At 44.5% G+C, this 21,780-nt stretch overlaps 1 protein-coding gene across 4 annotated transcripts in view; it reads left to right on the top strand.

Moving 5' to 3' along the window:
* LOC103119232 (cyclin-dependent kinase 11B) overlaps nucleotides 1–21,780 on the top strand; it is a 38,124-nt gene that overhangs the window by 11,894 nt on the left and 4,450 nt on the right. For 2 of the 4 annotated variants that reach the window (XM_016191018.2, XM_007529495.3), the window contains 8 exons: nucleotides 9,493–9,620; nucleotides 10,872–11,010; nucleotides 18,166–18,302; nucleotides 18,807–18,929; nucleotides 19,853–19,948; nucleotides 20,033–20,194; nucleotides 20,654–20,719; nucleotides 21,441–21,616. In XM_016191018.2, the coding sequence (XP_016046504.2) occupies nucleotides 9,493–9,620; nucleotides 10,872–11,010; nucleotides 18,166–18,302; nucleotides 18,807–18,929; nucleotides 19,853–19,948; nucleotides 20,033–20,194; nucleotides 20,654–20,719; nucleotides 21,441–21,616 (1,027 nt within the window). Of the gene's footprint in view, nucleotides 1–9,492; nucleotides 9,621–10,871; nucleotides 11,011–15,924; nucleotides 16,017–18,165; nucleotides 18,303–18,806; nucleotides 18,930–19,852; nucleotides 19,949–20,032; nucleotides 20,195–20,653; nucleotides 20,720–21,440; nucleotides 21,617–21,780 lie in introns of those variants that run through there. The other 2 variants (XM_007529494.3, XM_060199864.1) reach the window with 2 other exon arrangements.

Genomic DNA, 21,780 nt, shown 5'->3' with positions numbered 1-21,780 from the left:
GTTATTTCCTTAGCTAATGTTTGGATGTTGAACTTGTTATTTTGTGCTTCACTCTCTGGAGGACTTTTAGCTGGACTCTTCTCCAGTATTTTTTCTTGTTGTTTTAACCATTTTATATATTATGTTATGAGTTCCCTTTATCAATACTTTTCAAATTATTGATCACTATTGCCTGGATTGACTTGTGTCTAAGTAAGTTAATTAAAGGGTTCACAGTGGTGGAAGTTAACAGTTATTTCAATCCCTGAGTTGGAGCTCGGTGGTTTAAAAGCCCTTTCTTTTTTTTTTTCTTCTCTGTAGGCTATGGGAGCCTGAGGGCTTTTAAACTATCAATAGGCTTCTTAGCTTAATCACTGACTCCTGACCAAGAGATAAAGCAGGGTGTGGCAGAGATAATCCAGTGGTTATGCAAAGAGACTTTCACAGCCCCTCAGCTATGCCACTGAGGTATAGGTCTTCTCCTGAGATTCCTGTTTAGATCTCTGTCCCCTGGTGTCCCTCCCTGCCACTGCTCCAGATTCTGAGGGTAGTAGCAATGGAGACTCAGAGTTGCACTTGGTGAGTCTCTGGGGAGTCCTCTCCTCCCTTAAGCTGTCCCCTTGTTGGTGGAGCAGACTGGAGGTGGTGTCTCACCTGATAAACTGCTGAACTGTTAGCAGCCACTTAATCTCTCCTTAGGCTCCTCTCTCCTCTCTGTCACCAGCCCCATGTGTTTGTACTCACCAGTGATTTACTGGGTTCCTGTGGTCATTCTAGTCCTGTCTTGTTTCGGTCCCGGGTGGTCTCCTTTGGTATTCCTAGTTGATCGAGAGAGGAGAGGAGAGGAGATGGGAGGGGAGGGGAGGGGAGGGGAAGGAAGGGGAAGGGTAGGGAAGGGACGGGGGAGGAGAGGAGAGAAAGCAATCTGCTGCTCGTAGCTCCGCCTCTGGAAGTCCAGGTCTCATCTCTATTTTTTACAAGAGCACTACTTAGCTCTGGCTCATCGTGGGTAGGGGATTGAAACTGGAGCCTCAGTCATGAGAGTCTCTGCATAACATTATGCTAGCTATCCCTGCCCCTTTATCACTTATTTCTCTAAGCTTTTTTTTTTTTCTTCTCCTCCAGGGTTATTGCTGAGCTCGGTGCCTGCACCATGAATCCACCGCTCCTGGAGGCCATTTTTTCCCCTTTTTGTTGCCCTAGTTGTTGCAGCCTCGTTGCGGTTATTATTGCCATTATTGACGTTGCTTTGCTGTTGGATATGACAGAGAGAAATGGAGAGAGGAGGGGAAGACAGAGAGAGGGGGAGAGAAAGACACCTGCATACCTGCTTCACCGCCCTGCAGGTGGGGAGCCGGGGGCTCGAACCGGGATCCTTACGCCGGTCCCTGCGCTTTGCGCCACATGCGCTTAACCCACTGCGCCACTGCCCGACTCCCTTCTCTAAGCTTAATCACCTCCAGTTCCATCCCTTTTGTCCCAAAGGACACAATAGCATCTTTTTTGATCGCAGAGTAGTAGTCCATGGAATATATATTCTGTAACTTCTTTAGCCCATCATCTGTTGATAGGCATTTAGGCTGCTTCCACTCTTTGACTCTTGTGAACATAGGAGTACATATTCTAATTAGTGCTTGAGTGTCTAACTGGTTAAGTGCCCAAGAGTGGTATTGCTGTATCATAAGGTAATTACATTTTTATTTGTTTAAGGACTCTTCATATAGTCTTCTAAAGGGGCTGAACCAGTTTGCATTCCCACCAACAGTGAATCTGGCTGTATCTTAATACAAAAGTAAACTAAAATAACCTTTCATACCTTGGCTCCAAAATTCTGGGCTCAGTTCCTCAAACCACCATAAGCAAGGGATGAGCAGTACTCTGGGTCATATGAGATGTGTACTCAAGATGTGTGTGAAGACAAGACCATTTTTTTTCCCATTTTTTTCCCTTGTTGTTTTTTATTGTTGTAGTTATTTTTATTTTTTTAAAGACTTGATTTTTTTATTTTATTAATGAGAAACATAGGAGGAGAGAGAGAAAGAACCAGGCATCACTCTGGTACATGTGCTGCTGGGGTTTGAACTTGGGACTTCATGCTTGAGAGTCTAGTGCTTTATCGATTATGCCACCTCCCGGATCACATTGTTGTAGTTATTAATGTCGTCGTTGTTAGATAGGACAGAGAAATGGAGAGAGGAGTGGAATAGAAAGATAGACACCTGCAGACCTGTTTCACCGCCTGTGAAGCAACTCCCCTGCAGGTGGGGAGTCGGGGGCTTGAACTGGGATCCTTAAGCTTGTCCTTGTACTTAGCACCACGTGCACTTAACGAACTGTGCTACTGACTGACTCCCTGAAGGCAACTTTTGGTTGTGCTAGTAGCAAAATGGCAAGCCAACATCAAAAAGTGTTTTAAAGTACTAAGCCCTACTCACCACCTTGTAAATAGAGCCAAATTAGATATTACTATATCCTCTAATATAAAAGTTTTTCAAGATGATCTGTTGAGCTTGACTTTGCAGTTTAATGTTTTATATTTTGATGGCAGCTGTAATAGAGAATCCTGGGGCTATATCTCCCCTGGAAAAGCATCTAATTTACTCATGAGGCTTTAAAAAGAAACAAAATACAAATAACTCTTTGCTTGACAACCATCCTTAAACATTTTTTCCCCATAGCACTGATCAGCTTTGGCTTATGGTGGTACAGGGGATTGAACCTTTGACTTCAGAACCTCAGACATGAGAGTCTCTTTGCATAACCATTATGCCATCTACCCCTGCCCTTTAACTTTTTTTTTCCAAGTTTTCTTTTTTTCTTTTTTATCTTTATTTATTGGGTAGAGAAAGCCAGAAATCAAGAGGAAAGGGGGATGTAGAGAGGGAGAGAGACAGAGAGACACCTGCAGCCCTGCTTCACCACTTGCAAAGCTTTCCCCCTGCAGGTGGGGACTGGGGGCTCGAACCCTGGTCCTTGCGCACTGTAATGTGTGTGCTTAACTAGGTGCGCCACCACCCAGCTCCAAGTTTTCTTTTATTAATATGAAAGAAACTCAGACCATCACTCTGGAATGTAGTGGTCCAAATTCAGAATCTTTATGTATCTGTATATATCCACCACTACTACCCCCCATTAATGAAAGAGGGAATGAGAGCATCGCTCTGGCACATTCAGTGCTGGGAATTGAACTCAGAACTTTGTTTAAGGACCTGTCTACTTTACGTCCTAGGCCACTTACATAATACTTTTTTTTTTTTTTTTAGCCAGAGCACTGGTCAGCTCTGGCTTATTGTGGTGTGGGGGATTGTACCTGGGACTTCAGAGCCCCTGGCATGGCAGTTTGTTTGCATAACCATTATGCTATCTACCCTCACCCCATAATACTTGTAAATTAAGTATTTATGCTGTATGTTTGTGATGGTCAATAAAATCAATACCCAAAATTTTGCACAGCAGCTAGGGGGATAACTCAAGTGGTAGATATAGGACTTACATGCTTGAAGCTCTTCTTTGGATCCCAGGAGCTGGATGCCGTGGACATCCAGCTGTGCTCTTGACTTCTTCCTTTCCCTCATGTGTAGCTCCACTCATATGAAATAAATTAAGAAGTCGGGGGGCTGGGCAGTTGCGTACCCAGTTAAGCACACTTAGTACTAAGCGCAAAGACCCAAGTGCAAAGCAAGTCAGTAGGTATCTCTCTCTCCCCCGCCCATGTCTTATCCAATAAAACAGAAAAAATGGCCACCATTAGCTAGTGGTTTTGCAGTTTTGGCACCAAGCCCCAGTGATAACCCTGGAGCCGAAAAGAAAGGCAGGCAGAAGAGGGAAAGATGTCAGATCACCAAAGCTTTCTCCATTGCAGCGGGAGCCAGACCCTCATCTAGGTTTTCCAAAACCCCAATAAAATTTTGTGCAAATAAATCCAAGTAGAATACTGAAAGATATCTCAACAAAGACTTGAAACAGAAATCATCCTCTGCACTCCCTGCTCTTGCCTTTTTTCCCCCCCTTCAGGGTTATTGCTGAGGCTCTGTGACTACACTATGAATCCACTACTCCTGGAGGCCATTTTTCCCTTTTTTTTTTTTTTTTTTTTTAGAGAGTTCCCTTTATCAGTACTTTTCAAATTATTGATCACTATTGCCTGGATTGACTTGTGTCTAAGTAAGTTAATTTTTTTTTTTTTTTTAAAGATTTTATTTATTTATTTATTTATTGTTGCCTTTGTTATTGTTATTGCTGCTGCTATTATTGCTGTTGCTGTTGGACTGGATGGAGAGAAATTGAGAAGGGGGAGAGAAAGACATCAGCAGACCTGCTTCACCACTTGTGAATCAAACTAGGATCCTTATGCAGGTCCTTGCAGTTTGTGCCATGTGCGCTTTACCTGCTGTGCTACCGCCTGGCCCCCAGCCTTAAAAAAAAGGCCCCCTTACTGCCTGGTAATGGATGCAGGGCATCAACTTGCACAGTACTAGTAAGCTACCAGCCCTTAGGTCCCCCTTTTTAAAATTACTATTGTTTGGGAGTTGGGTGCAGCGGCTTAAGCACAAGTGGCGCAAAGCACAAAGACTGGCATGAGGATCCTAGTTCAAACCCCTGGCTCTCCACCTGCAGGGGTGTCACTTCACAGGCGGTGAAGCAGGTCTGCTGATGTCTTTCTCTCCCCCCCCCATTTCTCTCTGTCCTATGCAATGACAACATCAATAACAACAACAATAGTAACTACAATAAAACAACAAGGGCAACAAAGGGGAATAAATAAATGTTAAAAAAAATCTTTTTGCCTGACCATTATGCTGTCTCCAGAGCCGTTTTTTTTTTTTTAATTTCTTTATTGGGGAATTGTTTTACATTCAACAGTAAATACAATAGTTTGTACATGCATAACATTCCCCAGTTTCCCATATAACAATACAATCCCCACCAGGTCCTCTGTCATCCTTCTTGGACCTGTATTCTCTCCCCCCACCCATCCCAGAGTCTTTTACTTAGGAGCGATACAGAGCCCTTTTTAATATTTTATTTATTAATACCAGATAAAGAACTAGAGCATCACTATGGTATATGGGATGCTAGAAATCAAACTTAGAGCCTCATGCTCTCAAGTTTCACACGTACTCACTGTCGACTCCCAGCCCCTTTTTTCCTCTGTTTCCTTAGAGACAGAGGAAGAGATAGGGAAGAAAAGATAGACACAAAGCCCCACTCCACTATTTTAATAGATTCCATTTGTCCATGGTGCCTCACATCTGGTACTAGGGATAAAAACAAGGGCATGATGCATGGTTTGATGAGCCACCTCCTGGACCCAGACGTCCTCACTCACTTTTCTGTTATTTCTTACTGCACCATGGTATCTTCCGTGTTTCATCAGATACCAGAAAGGGTACTGTTACCAGAAAAACATTGGGTATGAGTTCTCCCAAGAAATTGGTAATAGTTAAAGACATTGATTCATTGATTTTTTTTTTTTTTCCTTTACCAAAGCACTAATCAGCTCTGGTTTAAAGTGGTGTAGGGATTGAACCTGGGACTTTGGGGCCTCAGGCATGAGAGACTCTTTGCATAACAATTGTGCTAGTTACCCTCTCCCTGAAGTGGTCTGTTGAGATAGTAAAGATTAAACTAAAATTGTGGGAACATTTTTTTTCCTGAGAAAGGAGAGAGAACCAGACATCACTCTGGCACATGTGCTGCAGGGGAATCAAACTCAGGACCTCATGCTTGAGAGTCCAAAACTTAACCACTGCACCACCTCCTCGACCACAGGAACATTTTTTTAACACTGTCCTTTCCCTCCTTTCACAGAATCCTTTGCTTTGGTGCAGTACACCTGTGAGACTTTTTAAACAACTTAATAGAAATATAAATAATGGGGGGCTGGGAGGTGTCGCATCAGGTTAAGTGCACATGGCACGAAGCGCAAGGACCGGTGTAAGGATCCCGGATCCCAGCCCCTGGCTCCCCACCTGCAAGGGGGTCGCTTCACAGGTGGTGAAGCAGGTCTGCAGGTCTCTATCTTTGTCACTCCCTCTCTGACATCCCCTCCTCTCTGATTTCTGTCTCCTATCCAACAACAATGACAGCAATAACAACAACAATAAGCAACAAGGGCAACAAAAGGGAAATAATAGCCTTCAGTAGCAGTGGACTCGTAGTGCAGGCACCGAGTCCCAGCGATAACCCTGGAGGCAAAAAAAATAAGTAAATAAATAAAAAATTAAAATTAAAGAAAGAAATATAAATGATAAAAGTAAATGACACATAATTAAAACACACAATTTAGTTCAGTTTTACATACCATGATCAAGATGATGAACATGTGTGTTACCTTGAAGAAAACGTTACCTTCAGAAATACTTTTTCCTTTATTTATTTATTTATTATTTTGTTGCCCTTGTTTTGTTGTTGTAGTTATTATTGATGTCATTGTTGTTGGATAGGACAGAGAGAAATGGAGAGAGGAGGGGAAGACAGGGGGAGAGAAAGACAGACACCTGCAGACCTTCTTCACCACCTGTCAAGTGACTCCCCTGCAGGTGGCGAGCCGGGGGCTCGAACCGGGATCATTCCGCTGGTCCTTGTGCTTCGTGCCACCTGCGCTTAACCCGCTGCTCTACCGCCCGACTCCCCAGAAAGACTTTTTAAAAAAATTTTTTTTTAATATTTATTTTCCCTTTTGTTGCCCTTTTTTTTTCATTGTTGTTTTTTATGTCGTTGTTAGATAGGACAGAGAGAAATGGAGAGAGGAGGGGAAGACGGGGAGAGAAAGACAGGCACCTGCAAACCTGCTTCACCGCCTGTGAAGCAACTCCCCTGCAGGTGGGGAGCCAGGGGCTCGAACTGGGATCCTTACGCTGGTCCTTGCACTTTGCGCCACGTGTGCTTAACCTGCTGCGCTACCGCCCAACTTCCTTTTTTAGTTTTTTTTTTTAATTTTGTTAATATTTATCAGAAAGACATTTTATGGGAGTTGGGCATGCACAGTGGGTTAAGCGCAGGTGGCACAAAGCACAAGGACTGGTAGAAGGATACCGGTTTGAGCCCCCGGCTCCCCACCTGTAGGGGAGTTGCTTCACAGGCAGTGAAGCAGGTCTACAGGTGTCTCTCCCCCTCTCTTTCTTCCCCTCCTCTCTCTATTTCTCTCTCTCCTATTCAACAATGATGACAACAAGAATAACTACAACAGGGGGTCGGGCGGTGGCGCAGCGGGTTAAGCACAAAGCGCAGGGACCGGCGTAAGGATCCCGGTTGGAGCCCCTGGCTCCCCACCTGCAGAGGAGTCGCTTCACAGGCGGTGAAGCAGGTCTGCAGGTGTCTATCTTTCTCTCCCCTCTCTCTCTGTCTTCCCCTCCTCTCTCCATTTCTCTCTGTCCTATCCAACAACAAAGCAACGTCAACAATGGCAATAATAACCGCAACGAGGCTGCAACAAAAAAGGGGGAAAAATAGCCTCCAGGAGCGGTGGATTCATGGTGCAGGCACCGAGCCCAGCAATAACCCTGGAGGGAAAAAAAAAAAAGAATAACTACAACAATAAAACAAGGGCAACAAAAGGGAATAACTAAATAAAAAGAATATTATCTGAGAGGATGGTGTAGAGAAAGGACTAGAAAGTTGGATTAGGGCAGGGAGTACCTCCTGTTCTTGGGGAGAAAAAATTCTGTCAAAATTAACTATTTACCTCCATCCACCTGCTCCAGGGCCCATATATGTATATTTAGCACCAGAGCCTATGTAATCTTTAAGTCCCTATTGGTCTGAGCTTATAGCTCAAGGTCACATCTGAGGAACATTGCAGGCTGCTCTCACTTCAGGACCTGTCTTTTTCAAGTGGCAGGGCAGGATAACTCCCAGCTTCCCTACCATCATTGCTTTATGGTGAGTACAAGGTCCTGGGAGAGCCCACAAGACGCCACTCCTGATGTAAGTGACCAGTGCTAGTGGAGAGGGGGACCCTTTAGAGGACTATGCCCATCATATGCGTATGGGAATCCAAGGATTCCCTAACTAGGGCCCCAGATGATCAGGTGGTGTGATATTGACCAAACGGGCCATTATTAAGTGGGCCAGTCTCTTAATCCTATCCAACTTTTATAGTCCTCTCTTTATCTGATGATCTTAGATTTTTCTCTCAGTTGTTTAGCCATTGAGTATCATTTGTTGAGCTTAGCCAGAGTTAGGCCGTCTTCTTTGGGCCTTTCTGCTAGGCTGCCCAGATAATTTGGTCTAAGACCAATCAATTACAGGATTTATGATGCCTTCTCTAGGCACTTCAACCATCATTGAGCACTTTGACTTTGCATTATATCTTTCTGTTTGGAGAAACTTCACAATACCCTGATGTCTTATTTTGTTTTTATCTTTCTTTAAAAAAATATTTACTTATTTATTCCCTTTTGTTGCCCTTGTTTTATTGTTGTATTATTGTTGTTATTGATGTCATCGTTGTTGGATAGGACAGAGAGAAATGGAGAGAGAAGGGGTGGACAGAGAGGGGGAGAGGGAGATAAACACCTGCAGACCTGCTTCACCGCCCGTGAAGCGACTCCCCTGCAGGTGGGGAGCCAGGGGCTCGAACCAGGATCCTTATGCTTATCCTTGCGCTTTGTGCCACCTGTGCTTAACCCGCTGTGCTACCGCCCCAACTCTCTTTTTTTTTTTTCATTTTTTATAATTGATTTATATTGATTTAAAAAATATAAGATAACGGATATAAATTCCACACCTTTCCCACCACCAGAGTTCTGTGTCCCGTTGCCTGCATTGGAAACTTTTAGTTTTCCCACAGATATGTATTCACTTATGTCTATAACTATATATCTATATATGTATTTCCCTGTTTTCACTATGATCCTGCCTTTTCTTCCTTTCTAAGTCACACTTTCTACTTTTGAGTGTCCTTCCCTTTTTCCCTCTTCTCAGTTTGGGTCCTGATAAAATTGGAGTTCAGAGCCCTGTGGTCATCTTCCACTAACATTGACTTCTCTGGGAGTATGGACCACCTGTGATTTTTTGTTTTAATATTTTCATTAACAGGGATATATATATATATATATGATTTCTTTATTGATAGGAAGAGAAAGAAAGAACCAGACATCACTCTGGTACATGTGCTGCTGGGAATTGAACTCAGGACCTCATGCTTGAGATTTCAGTGCTTCATCCATTGCGCCACCTCCCAAACCACATTTTTGTTTTTGCCTCCATGGTTATCACTGGAGCTCTGTGCATACACTACAAACACACTGCTTCTGGCAGCCATTTTTTTCCCCTTTTTGTTGGCTAGGACAAAGAGAAATCGAGAGGAGTGGGGGAAATAGGGAGAGAGGAAGATGGACACCTGCAGGCCTGCTTCACCACTCGTGAAACTTGTACCCATATGCTTGCATGGGTCCTTGCGCTTCACACTATGTGCACTTAACTGGGAATGCCACCACCCACCCCACCATCCATGTTCTTTACATGACTTTCTCAAATATTTTGTGATGCTATTGTATCTTATTTCAGAGGAGAGGAAGATGATTCTTTGGCAATCAAACCACCCCAGCAAATGTCTCGGAAAGAAAAGGCTCATCACAGGAAAGACGAGAAAAGAAAAGAGAAACGTAGGCATCGTAGTCATTCAACAGAAGGGGGTATAGAAGCAGTTTTTTTCTTTCATTTAATATTCAAGTATGACTTGTTTTCTATTTTATAATGTACTGCCTTTTCCAGAGCACAGTTAAAAGATAAAAGAAAGTCAAATGTTTGACTTAAAAGTATAAATTTATTATAGATCATTCTCACTAGCTATTTCATTTTTCCTTCTGGTATTTCCCTTCATCACGTTATTTAATGTTTTTTGTTTGTTTGTTTTAACTAAAATTCTTATTTTAATACGTGTAAAGGAAAACACATTGCATTGTGTTTGACAAGGCTTGACTGAAATCTCATTACTTTAAACCCAATTGAAAAGTATTATATATACCATGATGTGGAGACCCACTCAGAGAAGCTAAACTTCATTCTGTATTCTTTAATTATGAAATCAATACTTTCTAGTTATAATTTATTGAAAACATAAAAATCTCAAGTCTTTTTTTTTTTTTATAATTTATTTCTTTATTGGGGAATTAATGTTTTACATTCAACAGTAAATACAATAGTTTGTACATGCATAACATTCCCCACTTTCCCATTTAACAATACAACCCCCACTATGTCATTCATCATCTTTCATGGACCTGTATTCTCCCCACCCACCCACCCACCCCAGAGTCTTTTACTTTGGTGCAATACGCCGAAATCTCAAGTCTTTTCAGTGGTGACAACATTGCCACTGGGTTGGTGCCTTCATAACTCCACTGCTCCTAGTAGCATATGCATGTGAATATGTATATGTGTGTGTATATATATTCAAAAATAGAGAAGGAAAAGCTACTCTAGCACTGCTTCACCACCCCTGAAGCTTAATTCCTGCAGGTACTCCCATGTGGTGGCCAGGGGCTTGAACCCAAATCCTTGAGCATGGTAATGTATGCACTCTTGAGTGAGCTACCATCCAGCCCCCTCTATTTATTTATTTTTAAATATTTATTTTTGGATAGAGACAAATTGAGAGGGGAGGGAAGTTAGCAAGGGAGAGAGACAGACACCTATATATAGCACTGCATCACCTCTCATGAAGCTTTCTCCCTGCAGGTGGGGGACAGGGGCTTGAACCTGCGTCCTTGCACACTGTAATGTGTGCACTTAACCAGGTACACCACTACCTGGCCCCTGTATTTTTTTCTTAAGTTAAGATCTATATACAAGTTATAGAGTATATATACTCTTACTAAGTATGTTTGCATTACACCCTTGGAAGACTTAAGATTCGTTGCTTAACACTTGTTATTTCTCCTTAGGGAAGCATGCTAGAGTGAAAGAAAAAGAAAGAGAACACGAACGTCGGAAACGTCATCGAGAGGAGCAAGATAAAGCCCGCCGGGAATGGGAAAGGCAGAAAAGACGAGAGTTGGCAAGAGAGCATTCTAGGAGAGAGAGGTGAGAAGCAGTTGAGTTTTTTTTTATGCTATGTTTTTATTTTTTTATATTTATTTTCCCTTTTGTTGCTCTTTTTTTTATTGTTGTTGTTGTAGTCATTGTTGGTGTTATTGATGTCATCGTTGTTAGATAGGACAGAGAGAAATGGGGAAGACAAAGAGGGTGAGAGAAAGATAGACATCTACAAACCTGCTTCACCGCCAATGAAGGGACTCCCCTGTAGGTGGGGAGCCAGGAGCTCGAACTGGGATCCTTATGCCGGTTCTTGTACTTTGCACCACATGCACTTGCTCAGCTCTGGCTTATAGTGGTGCAGGGGAATGAACCTGGGACTTTGGAGCCTCAGGCATGAGAGTCTCTTAGCATAACCATTATGCTATCTACCCTGCCCGTAGTTGAGTTTTAACAAGGCATTTGTGATGATGTTGTTTAGCATATTATCTGAACAGTGGAAGACATATCATTTCCAGAAAAAAAAAAAAAAAGACTATTAGATTTGGTGCAGAAGTGGCACATGAATGTAATTTTGGCACAACAAATTATGGGTTGTGTTAGCCAAAAGACTATAAAGAGAGAGAGTGTAAGTGTAAGTACCCAGGGCCTTGGACATATCGTTCACTCCTCCAGGCAACATTTTCACTCACTTAGACTTGTGGGGGACTGATGCTATAGTAGGTCTGTGTCATTGTGCGCAAGAGTGCCAACCTGGGTGGCGTGTATGGTAAGGCCAGGGGATCCCTACGCTGGTCCTTGCACTTTACGCCATGTGCGCTTAACCCGCTGCGCCACCGTCCGACCCCCCTTTTTTTTATCTATTGGATAGGACAGAAAAGGGAGGGGGAAATAGGGAAAAAGAGACACCTGTAGCACTTTCACCACTTGTGAAGCATCCCGCCTTACAGATGGGGGGGTGGGAGCTTGAACTTGTATCGTTGCACAGTGACATGTGTACTTAACCAATTGCATCACCACCCAGCCCCCCCAAGAAATTAGTCTTAAAATAACAGGACTAAATATGGTATAAAGACTGGGGAGATGGGAGTCAAGGCGGTAGCACAGCGGCTTAAGCGCATGTGGCGCAAAGCACAAGAAACCGGATCCCGGTTCGAGCCCACGGCTCCACACCTACGGGGAATTCGCTTCACAGCTGGTGAAGCAGGTCTGCAGGTGTCTTATCTTTCTCTCCCCCTCTCTGTCTTCCCCTCCTCTCTCCATTTCTCTCTGTCCTATCCAACAATAATGACATCAATAATAACTACAACAATAAAACAAGGACAACAAAAGGGAATAAATATTAAAAAAAACTTTTTAAATAAAGACTGGGAAGATAGCATAATTGTTATGCAAAAAGACTTTTCATTCTCCCAAGTTTAATCCCTAACACCACCATAAGCCAGAGCTGAGCAGCACTCTGGTATAAAAGAAAAAAATTACATGCTAAAAACCCCGATTTAACCCAAAAGCAAATATAAACAAAAAAGGTATTACAGAAATGTAACTGTAAATCCATTCATATCTGTAATATCTTAAAATGAAGTGAAAATATAAACCATGTGACTGGCAATCATAAGAACTTGAACAACTTATAAAGCATATTTATTTAATTAATTGATTTATTTATTTGGTCATGCCAGGACCTTGCTGTGTGTTATTCTCCCCACTACTAAGTCAACTTTTTTGTTTTCTTTGTTTTAGATTAGGGTATGTGTGGGGGGTGCTACAGAGAGACATAGACATATAACACTGTTCCATCTGTTAAGCTATCCAAAGTCTCCCATGTGGCACTGAGGCTCAGATCCAGGACCCTGCACATTGTGCAGTGCACATTGCTGGTTAAGCTGTGTCTCAACCCCTTGGGTGGCTTCTTCTAGCGTTTGCCCTTCTTCCGTAGCCAGTCAACAGCGTCAGGTTGAGCCTGATGTAAAGTTTCGAGACCTCCTTTGAATCTGGAGAGGTGGCAGTCGTTGACTATGTGGGTCATAGTCTGTCTGTAGCCGCAGGGGCAGTTCGGGTCGTCTCTGGCTCCCCAGCGATGGAACATAGCAGCACACCGGCCATGGCCTGTTCGATAGCGATTGAGGAGGGCCCAATCATAACGTGCTAGGTCAAAGCTGGGTTGACGCTTGCAGGGGTCTGTGATGAGGTGTTTGTCTGTGACCTCAGCTGACTGCCAACTCTGTTTCCAAGAGTCTGGAACAGAGAAGTTCAGTGTAGGCGTAGGGGACCAGATTGGATGATGAGACGTCAAGCGTTGGACAGGGTGGGCGAAGATATCTGCGTATATTGGCAGGTCTGGTCGAGCGTAGACGTGGGAAATGAACTTAGATGATGCCGCATCCCGACGAATATCTGGTGGGGCGATGTTGCTGAGAACTGGCAGCCATGGAACCGGGGTGGAACGGATGGTTCCAGAAATTAACCTCATGGAGGAATATAATTTGGAATCGACCAAGTGGACATGGGGGCTACGGAACCATACTGGGGCACAGTATTCTGCAGTGGAATAGCATAATGCCAGAGATGATGATCGTAGTGTGGAAGCACTCGCGCCCCATGAGGAGCTGGCCAGTCTTGCAATGATGTTATTCCTCGCGCCCACCTTTGCTGCAGTTTTTATGAGATGTTTGTGAAATGACAGAGTGCGATCGAGAGTAACGCCAAGATAGACTGGCTGGGCTTCATGCCGGATTCTCGTATCGCCAAGGTGCACATTAAGCTCACGCGAGGCCGAGGCATGGTGTAGATGGAAAACAGTTGATACCATTTATGCAATGCTAGGGATTAGTCGCCATTTTTTACAGTAATCAGATATCAGAGACATGTCTTTCGTGTTTCCTCGAGGATGTCAAACTTGGATACCTGAGTTGCACAGCAGATGTCATCGGTGTAGATGAACTTCCTTGAAGAATTTTCTGGAAGGTCATTGATGTAAATATTAAATAGCGTAGGAGCCAGAACAGAGCCCTGGGGGAGGCCACTTGAGACAAGTCTCCATCTGCTGGACTTGTCACCCAGATGCACCCGGAATCTTCTGTTTTGGAGAAGAAAAGATACAGTGTTGGCCACCCATGGAGGCAGGCATCTTGAGATCTTGACTAGGAGACCACGGTGCCAGACCGTGTCATAGGCTGCTATGAGATCAACAAAGGTGGCTATCTTCATATCACTGGATTAGGGCCAACAAGTGGCTCAACTGTGATGGTGTCAGCTTTGCCACACATGTGACTCAGTTTTGACCCAGCCCCTACAGCACTGGGGAAAGCTGCTATGCTGTAGAGTCTTTCCCTCTGTCTCTCTCACTCTTTCTATGAAAAAAGAAGTCAGCCTAGACTGGTGAATTCCTAAACAGAAAAGGAAAAAAGATAGCACTTAATAGATTCACCACTAGGCATCACAAGAGGGGATGCCATGGATCAAATGTTGGACTAAGATCACTGGCATCAGTTGTGCAGAGTGAAACTCTTGTTCTTTGTCCCTTTCAGTGCTAAGTACATATTTTAAAACATAGAGGTAACACTAGGAAAATAATGATAATTACAAATGTATGTATACTAAACAACAAAATCAAAAATTCCAGAATTGAGAGGAGAGCCATTTCCTCAAATCATTGGAAGTCTTAGTGTTCTGGTCCAGTTAACAGAATAACTAGAGACAAGTCAACAAGGAGAGAGAACATTTGGAAAACATTAGTTCCTTCTGACTGGTAATATATAATGCTTCAACCATAGCTACAAAACACACAGTCCTTTTAAGAACTCATAAGACACTCTGTAACTTTTTTTCCCCCAGAGCACTGTTATCTCCCTGGAGTCACACTTTTTTTTTTTTTTTTTGCCTCCATGGTTATTGATGGGGCTCAGTGTCTGCACTATGAATCCACTGCTCCTGGTGGCCATTTTTTCCTATTTTGTTGCCCTTGTTGTCATTATTATCATTGTTGTCATTGCTGTCGTTGTTGTTGGATAGAACAGAAAGAAATCAAGAGAGGTGGGGAGACGCGGGGGTGGGGGCAGCGTTGGGGAGAGAAAGACACCTGTAGACCTGCTTCACGCAACACCCCCTGCAGGTGAGGAGCCAGGGGCTCAAACCAGGATCCTTAGGCCAGTCCTTGCGCTTCGCACCAGGTGCACTTAACCTGCTGCACTACTGCCCAACCCCCAACACTTTATGTATTTATAAAAGATGGGGAGAACCAGATCATCACTAGCATACAATGCTGTGGATTGAACTCACGACCTCATGCTTGAGAACTCAGTATTTTATCCATTGTGCCACCTCTCAGACCACAGGACAGTTTAAAGATTTTTCGTGCAGGGGTAGATAGCATGGTTATGCTTCAAAGTCCTAGGTTTAATCGCTCGCACCACCATAAACCTGGGCTGAGCAGTGTTCCTGTAAAAAAAATAAATAAAATAAAAATCAGTGGTCTGGGAGGTGGCTCGTTGATAAGGCTTTGGACTCTCAAGCATGAGGTCCTGAGTTTGATCCCCGGCAGCACATGTGCCAGAGTGATGTCTGGTTCTTTCTCTCTCCTTCTATCTTTCTCATTAAATAAATAAAATCTTTAAAAAAATAAAATCAATATTTATATATTTTTCAAGAGAGCAAGAGAAAGACCAGCACTCTGCTCAGCTTTGGGACATAGTGGTGCCAGGGATTGCTTTTTTTTAATTTGGGAGAGACTGGGAGAAATAGAGATTGAGGTGACAAGGATGGGGAAGCAGAGACACACCTGCAGCTCTGCTTCACCAAGCATGTACACTCAACCAAGTATGCTACTATCTAGCCCCTGGTGCCAGGGATTTAACCTGGAATTTCTGGGGCTTCCATCATGCTGAGTATGGCATAACATCCCTTTGCTATCTGACAGAAACTTTTTTTTTGCCATGCTGACTTTTTCAGGTAGAGAGTGAAAGACCACCACAACACCAAAGTTTCCTCCTGTGCCTTGTGGGGCCATGCTCAGATCTGGGTTGTGCACTTGGCAAAGCAGACACACAATCTAGGTGAGCTATTCTGCCAGCCGCAAACATTTTCTTTCTCTTTTTTTCCTTTATTGAGAGGGATTAATGTTTTCCATTTGACAGTAAATACAATAGTTTGTATATGCATAACATTTCTGTTTTCCACATAACAGTACAACCCCACTAGGTCCTCTGTCATCCTTCTCCAGGACCTGTACCATTTTCTTTTTTAAGATTCATTTTATTTGGGCACCAATTGTAGCACACTTAGTAGAGCCATATACACCACCATGCTTGAGGACCTGGATTCAAGCCCCTAGTCTCCACCTGTATGGGGGAAGTTTCACAAGTCGTGAAGCAGGTTTTTTTCTCTGGCTCTATCACCCTTCTGTCTCAATAAAAGAGGAAGGGAGGGAGAGAAAACTGGCCACTGAGCAGTGGATTTGTGGTGTTGACACAGCCCCAGCAAAAATCCTGGCATCAGAAGGGGGGGGGGGGGGGCGGGCAGGTGGTAGAATACTGGTTAAGCACACATAGTGTGAAGCACAAGGATCGGGGTTTGAGGGTACACAACCAGCAAAGCAGGGCTGCAGGTATCTCTCTCCCTCTCTACCTCCCCCTCCGCTCTCAATTTCTTTCTATCCTGTCCAGTAAAATGGAATAAATGGCAGCCAGAGCAGTGCCAGCATAGCACCCCAGCAGTAACCCTGGAGGTAAAATAATTTTATCTTAATCTTAATAATTTTATCTAATTTTATCATTTTATCTTATCTCACTGGGGCAAGATGAGGGGGGAACCAGAACAGCACTCTGTACATGCATTGTTTGAAATCAAATTGAGGACCTTGTGCTCTACCACTGTACTACCCCTGTTCGCTAGAACATTTTCAAAATAGCTAAATTGTATAATGTATACCTTCATGTACCACTGAAGAATTAGAGATCAGCTACAGAGAAGATGGGAAAATGATGCAATATTTGTAAACTCAGCAACCAATTTCAGATTAATGCTTGAAGGATAAATAGAAAGTATCTTGAGGGGCCCAGGCAGAGGCACACTTGGTTAAGCACATGTAGTACTAAGCATAAGGACCTGCACTCTCCCTCTCTTATCTCCCCCTCCTCTCTCAGTTTCTCTCTGTTCTATCCAGTTTAAAAAAAAAAAAAATGGCTGCCAGAAGCAGTGGATTCATAGTGCATACAAAAGTATTTTCTTGGTCCGGGAGGTGGCACAGTGGCTAGGGCACTGGACCGTCAAGCTGAGGTTCCAAGTTCTATCCCTGGCAGCACCAAAGAGATATATATAGCTGGTTCTTTCTCTCCTCCTTTCTCGTGAATAAATAAATAAATAATATTTTGAACAGAATGAAAACAAAAGCATTGTGTGATAACTTACAATAGCTAAAACTGTTCTTTTAGTGAAATACAGACTTTGAATACTCAATCTGGGGAGTTGGGCAGTAGCGCAGTGGGTTAAGCACTAGGTTTATTTATTTATTATTAATTTACTTATTCCCTTTTGTTGCCCTTGTTGTTTTATTGTTGTAATTATTATTTATGTCATTGTTGTTGTATAGGACAGAGAGAAATGGAGAGAGGCGGGGAAGACAGAGGGGGAGAGAAAGATCGACACCTGCAGACCTGCTTCACCGCCTCTGGAGCGACCCCACAGCAAGTGGGGAGCCAGGAGCTTGAACTGGGATTTTTTAATTCTTTTTTCCCCTTTTGTTGCCCTTGTTGTTTTGTTGTTGCTGATGATGTCGTTGTTAGATAGGACAGAGATAAATGGAGGGGGAGGGAGAGAAAGACACCAGCAGACCTGATTCACCACTTGTGTAGCGACCCCCCTGCAGGTGGGGAGCCGGGGGCTTGAGCCGGGATCCTTACGCTGGTCCTTGTGCTTTGCCATGTGCTCTTAACCCACTGCACTCCCGCCCAACCTTTCCTTCTTGATGCAGCTTTCCGACAGCTTCTCCAGTTTAATATCAGTGCCCAGTTTCTCTTCACACGGGTCTTGTCTGATGATTGTTCTGGGTGTCTATCTGCTATGGGTGTTGTGAGGAGAGAGTACCAGGACCCCAGGGCCTGGGCTGAACAGCCTGTGAAGGCAGGTTACATACTCAGGTGTTGTCTAGCACTGGAGCTACAAACAGAAAAGTCTGTTTGGGTGTGGGGGTTGTGCTTGTTGCAGGGATCGCCTTGAGCAGCTAGAGAGGAAGCGAGAACGAGAGCGGAAGATGCGAGAGCAGCAGAAGGAACAACGAGAGCAGAAGGAGCGGGAACGGCGAGCAGAGGAGCGGCGCAAGGAGCGAGAGGCCAGGAGGGAAGGTACCAGAATCCCTGACCTTCTGTTTCCTGTGGTGTGGTCACAGCAAAGGGCTGGGGACCTGTTGGTGATAAGCCCCCCACCCCTGTGCTTAAGAGGGCAGTAGATGGCATCCAGCAGAGAAGCACCCCAGGATCATTCCAGCCTATTCCTTGACAGCTGTATGGAGTGTCCTTACATCTGCTGCCTGCACAGGTTTTAGGCTCTTGGCACTTACTTTTTCTTAGACCTTTTCTATTTGGCCAATAGAGATTAGTTGAAAAGATCTACCTGAATGTTCACAGTTGGCCCAGTGCTCCAGGTTGTTGTGCCCTTAGGCTTTATTTCCCCTTTCCTCTACTGCTAGCAGGCAGCTATACCATGTGTATCTGTAGATAGATGTAGCTGAGTGTGTGTATGTTGTCTGTCTGTCTGTCTGTCAGGGTGATGGGAGGAGATAGCTACACCAGGGAATCCCTGCTGGGAAGAGTATGGTTCTAGTACCATCCCTGTTCTCATATGCCCAGTTTCTGCACATCACCGAACTATTCGAGATGACTATGGTGACAAAGGGAAAGCAAGCCACTGGAGTCGCAGCCCCTTACGTCCACCTCGAGAGAGGTTTGAGCTGGGAGATTGCCGGAAGCCAGGTGAGACTGGGCATTGCCCACTCAGGCTAGCAGCAGGTGGGTGAATTTGTGAGCTTAAAATCTGGTTTTCCTGGGGGCTATGGAGATTGCATGTGGTTATGCAAATAGACTTTAATGTCTGAGGCGCTGAAGTCCCAGGTTCAGTCCCCAGCACCATCCTGGGCCAGAGTTGAGCCAGTTCTCTGTTCTCAATTTCTTCATCTCTCTGTCTCATTAAAATTAATGTGGTTTGGGGGAGGGGTAGATAGCATAATGGTTATGCAAACAGACTCTCATGCCTGAGGCTCCAGAGTCCCAGGTTCAATCCCCTGCACCACCATAAATCAGAGCTGATCAGTGCTCTGGTAAAAAAAATGGTTTGGGGCAAGTGATGGCACACATAGCACTATGTGTAAGGACCTGGGTTTGAGTCCCCGGCTCCTCGCCTACAGCAGGGACACTTCACAAGTGGTAAAGCAGGTCTGCAGGTGTCTGTCTTTCTCTCTCCCTCTCAGTATCCCCTCAATTTCTATCTGTCCTATTCAATAAAATCTGGCTTTTCCACAGTAAAAGAAGTACTTAGTTATTATGTGACACAGACCACTGACATTTGTGTAAAATAAACCGGTGTCTCCTGATCTTCGAGTCCTTTATAGAATTGTCCTCTACATAATAAGAATCTGTGGAAGGTGGATGGACAGTCTCCACACGGCTGGAGATCAGTATTTACTCAAAGTAACATCTGATCTTTTTTACTTTAAACATTCCTCCAAATTCATCTTTTGTTGTTATTGCTGGGGCTTCACTGCTCCAGGCCAACTTTTTCAGGTAGAGAGAGAGAAACAATAGCACCAGTGTCTCCTAGTGCTGCAGTGCTACTATTCAGATGCCAGGGACTCACAGCTAGGTCCGTGCAATTCATCTTTACTGGTTTGTTTCTTAAGCAAAAGAAGAGAAAATGGAGGAGAGAGACCTACTGTCTGACTTACAAGACATCAGTGATAGCGAGAGGAAAACCAGCTCAGCTGAGTCCTCCTCAGGTACCTGTACTCACCTTGCCTGGGTCACCTGCTTACTGCGCAGGGACAGATCACAGGCTCACTTCAGCTCTTTCCTTTTTCAAGCGGAATCCGGGTCAGGTTCAGAGGAGGAAGAAGAGGAGGAGGAGGAAGAAGAGGAGGGAAGTAGCAGTGAAGAATCAGATGAGGAGGAAGAAGAAGAGGAAGAGGAGGAAGAGGAGGAGGAAACTGGGAGTAACTCTGAGGATGCATCTGCACAATCGGCTGGTGAGGAGAGTATAGGGACAGGCTAATTGACTGAAAGTTCTGTGCAGTGCGGGAGTGATTTCAGCAGCCATTAAGAAACATGAATACAGTGGAAACCCCTTGTTATCTGGAGTTCACATTAAACCTAGTCATGGGGCCAGGTGGTGGTGTACCCGGTTGAGCCTACATGGAACCATGCACAAGGACCTGGGTTCTAGCCCCTAGTTCGCACTTGCAGGGGTGGAAACTTTAGTGCTTCCTCGGTGAAGAAATGCTGCAGGTATCTCTTTGTCCTGTCTAATAACAGTCATTAGTCTTGACTTACTATTTTCAATTGATTGTTTATGGTACCTCTTCTGTGAGTTTTAGAGGAGCCTTATTTCCCCTATGGGGGGGCCTGGTGAGCAGGAAAGGGAGCAGATCTGGGAGTATGCTGGGCAGGCTCTGCTGATCTGAGTAGCTGCCTGCTTTCTCTTGCAGAAGAAGTGAGTGAAGAAGAAATAAGTGAAGATGAAGAGCGAGACAATGAAAACCACATATTAATTGGTAAGAATCCTTTCTGAGATTGTTTATCTCTTTCTCCATTGTCCTTAAGTATCATGACAATTTTTGTTTTGTTTATTTATTAGATACAGAGAGAAATTGAGAGGGAAAGGAAAGATAGGGAGAGAGACACCTGCAGCCCTGCTTTACCACTTGGGAAGCTTTCCCCCCTGCAGGTGGGGACCAGAGGCTTGAACCTGGGTCCTTGTGCACTCAGCCAAGTGTGCCACTGCCTGACCCATCCATGACAATTTTCAAAGTTGTAAATATGACAGCCTGGCAACCTATAAAATAAACTGTTCCTCGGGACATTGTCATGTTCACAGTTGCAGGAGTTCCTTCCTTGTCTTGAGCACTGAGCCAACTCACTGAGACCTGATCCCCCCCAAGCACCTTGCAGTGTGTGTCATGGGGCAGGTACAGTGCTCTCCCTAGTGCCACTATGGTTTGCCTCTGCAGAAGGCTGGGAAAGACCAGCCTAAGCCGAATCCTCAGGAAGAGGTTGAACTGTAGCTCAGTGCACTGGTATGACCTCGGGACCTGGTTGACATTCCAGGTGCACCACCTAGAGCTCAGCACCAGCCAGTGAGCTTAGGGACCTTCTGTCTAGGACCCTGGGACACACATTTCTACCTGGCTTTTTCCTGTACTGTTTCCCCAGAAAAGGAAGGGGGTTATGACCCATGTTTGTTCCTGGTTCCATAACTGGGCTTAAATTTTGAAGTTCCAGAGTCACGATTTGACCGAGATTCTGGAGAGAGTGAAGAAGGGGAGGAAGAAGTGGGTGAGGGCACCCCACAGAGCAGCGCACTGACTGAAGGAGACTTCGTGCCCGACTCCCCAGCCTTGTCACCCATCGAGCTCAAGCAGGAACTGCCCAAGTATCTCCCTGCCTTGCAGGTCAGCCCTCTGGCCCTAGAGTCTCTTTGTGGCAGATCCAGGGCCTGGATGCAGCATAAGGGTCAGCATCCCCTTTCTCCAAAGCTGTATCTGGTCTCAATCAGTAGTGCTGGTGGGAGGAACCCGGCTGTGAGTCCCGTCAGGAATGGGCAGGCTTCTGTGCA

The sequence above is a fragment of the Erinaceus europaeus genome, chromosome 10 (genome assembly GCF_950295315.1).
Source record: "Erinaceus europaeus chromosome 10, mEriEur2.1, whole genome shotgun sequence".
Taxonomy (NCBI): Eukaryota; Metazoa; Chordata; class Mammalia; order Eulipotyphla; family Erinaceidae; genus Erinaceus; species Erinaceus europaeus.
This window is presented reverse-complemented; position numbering and strand designations above follow the sequence as displayed.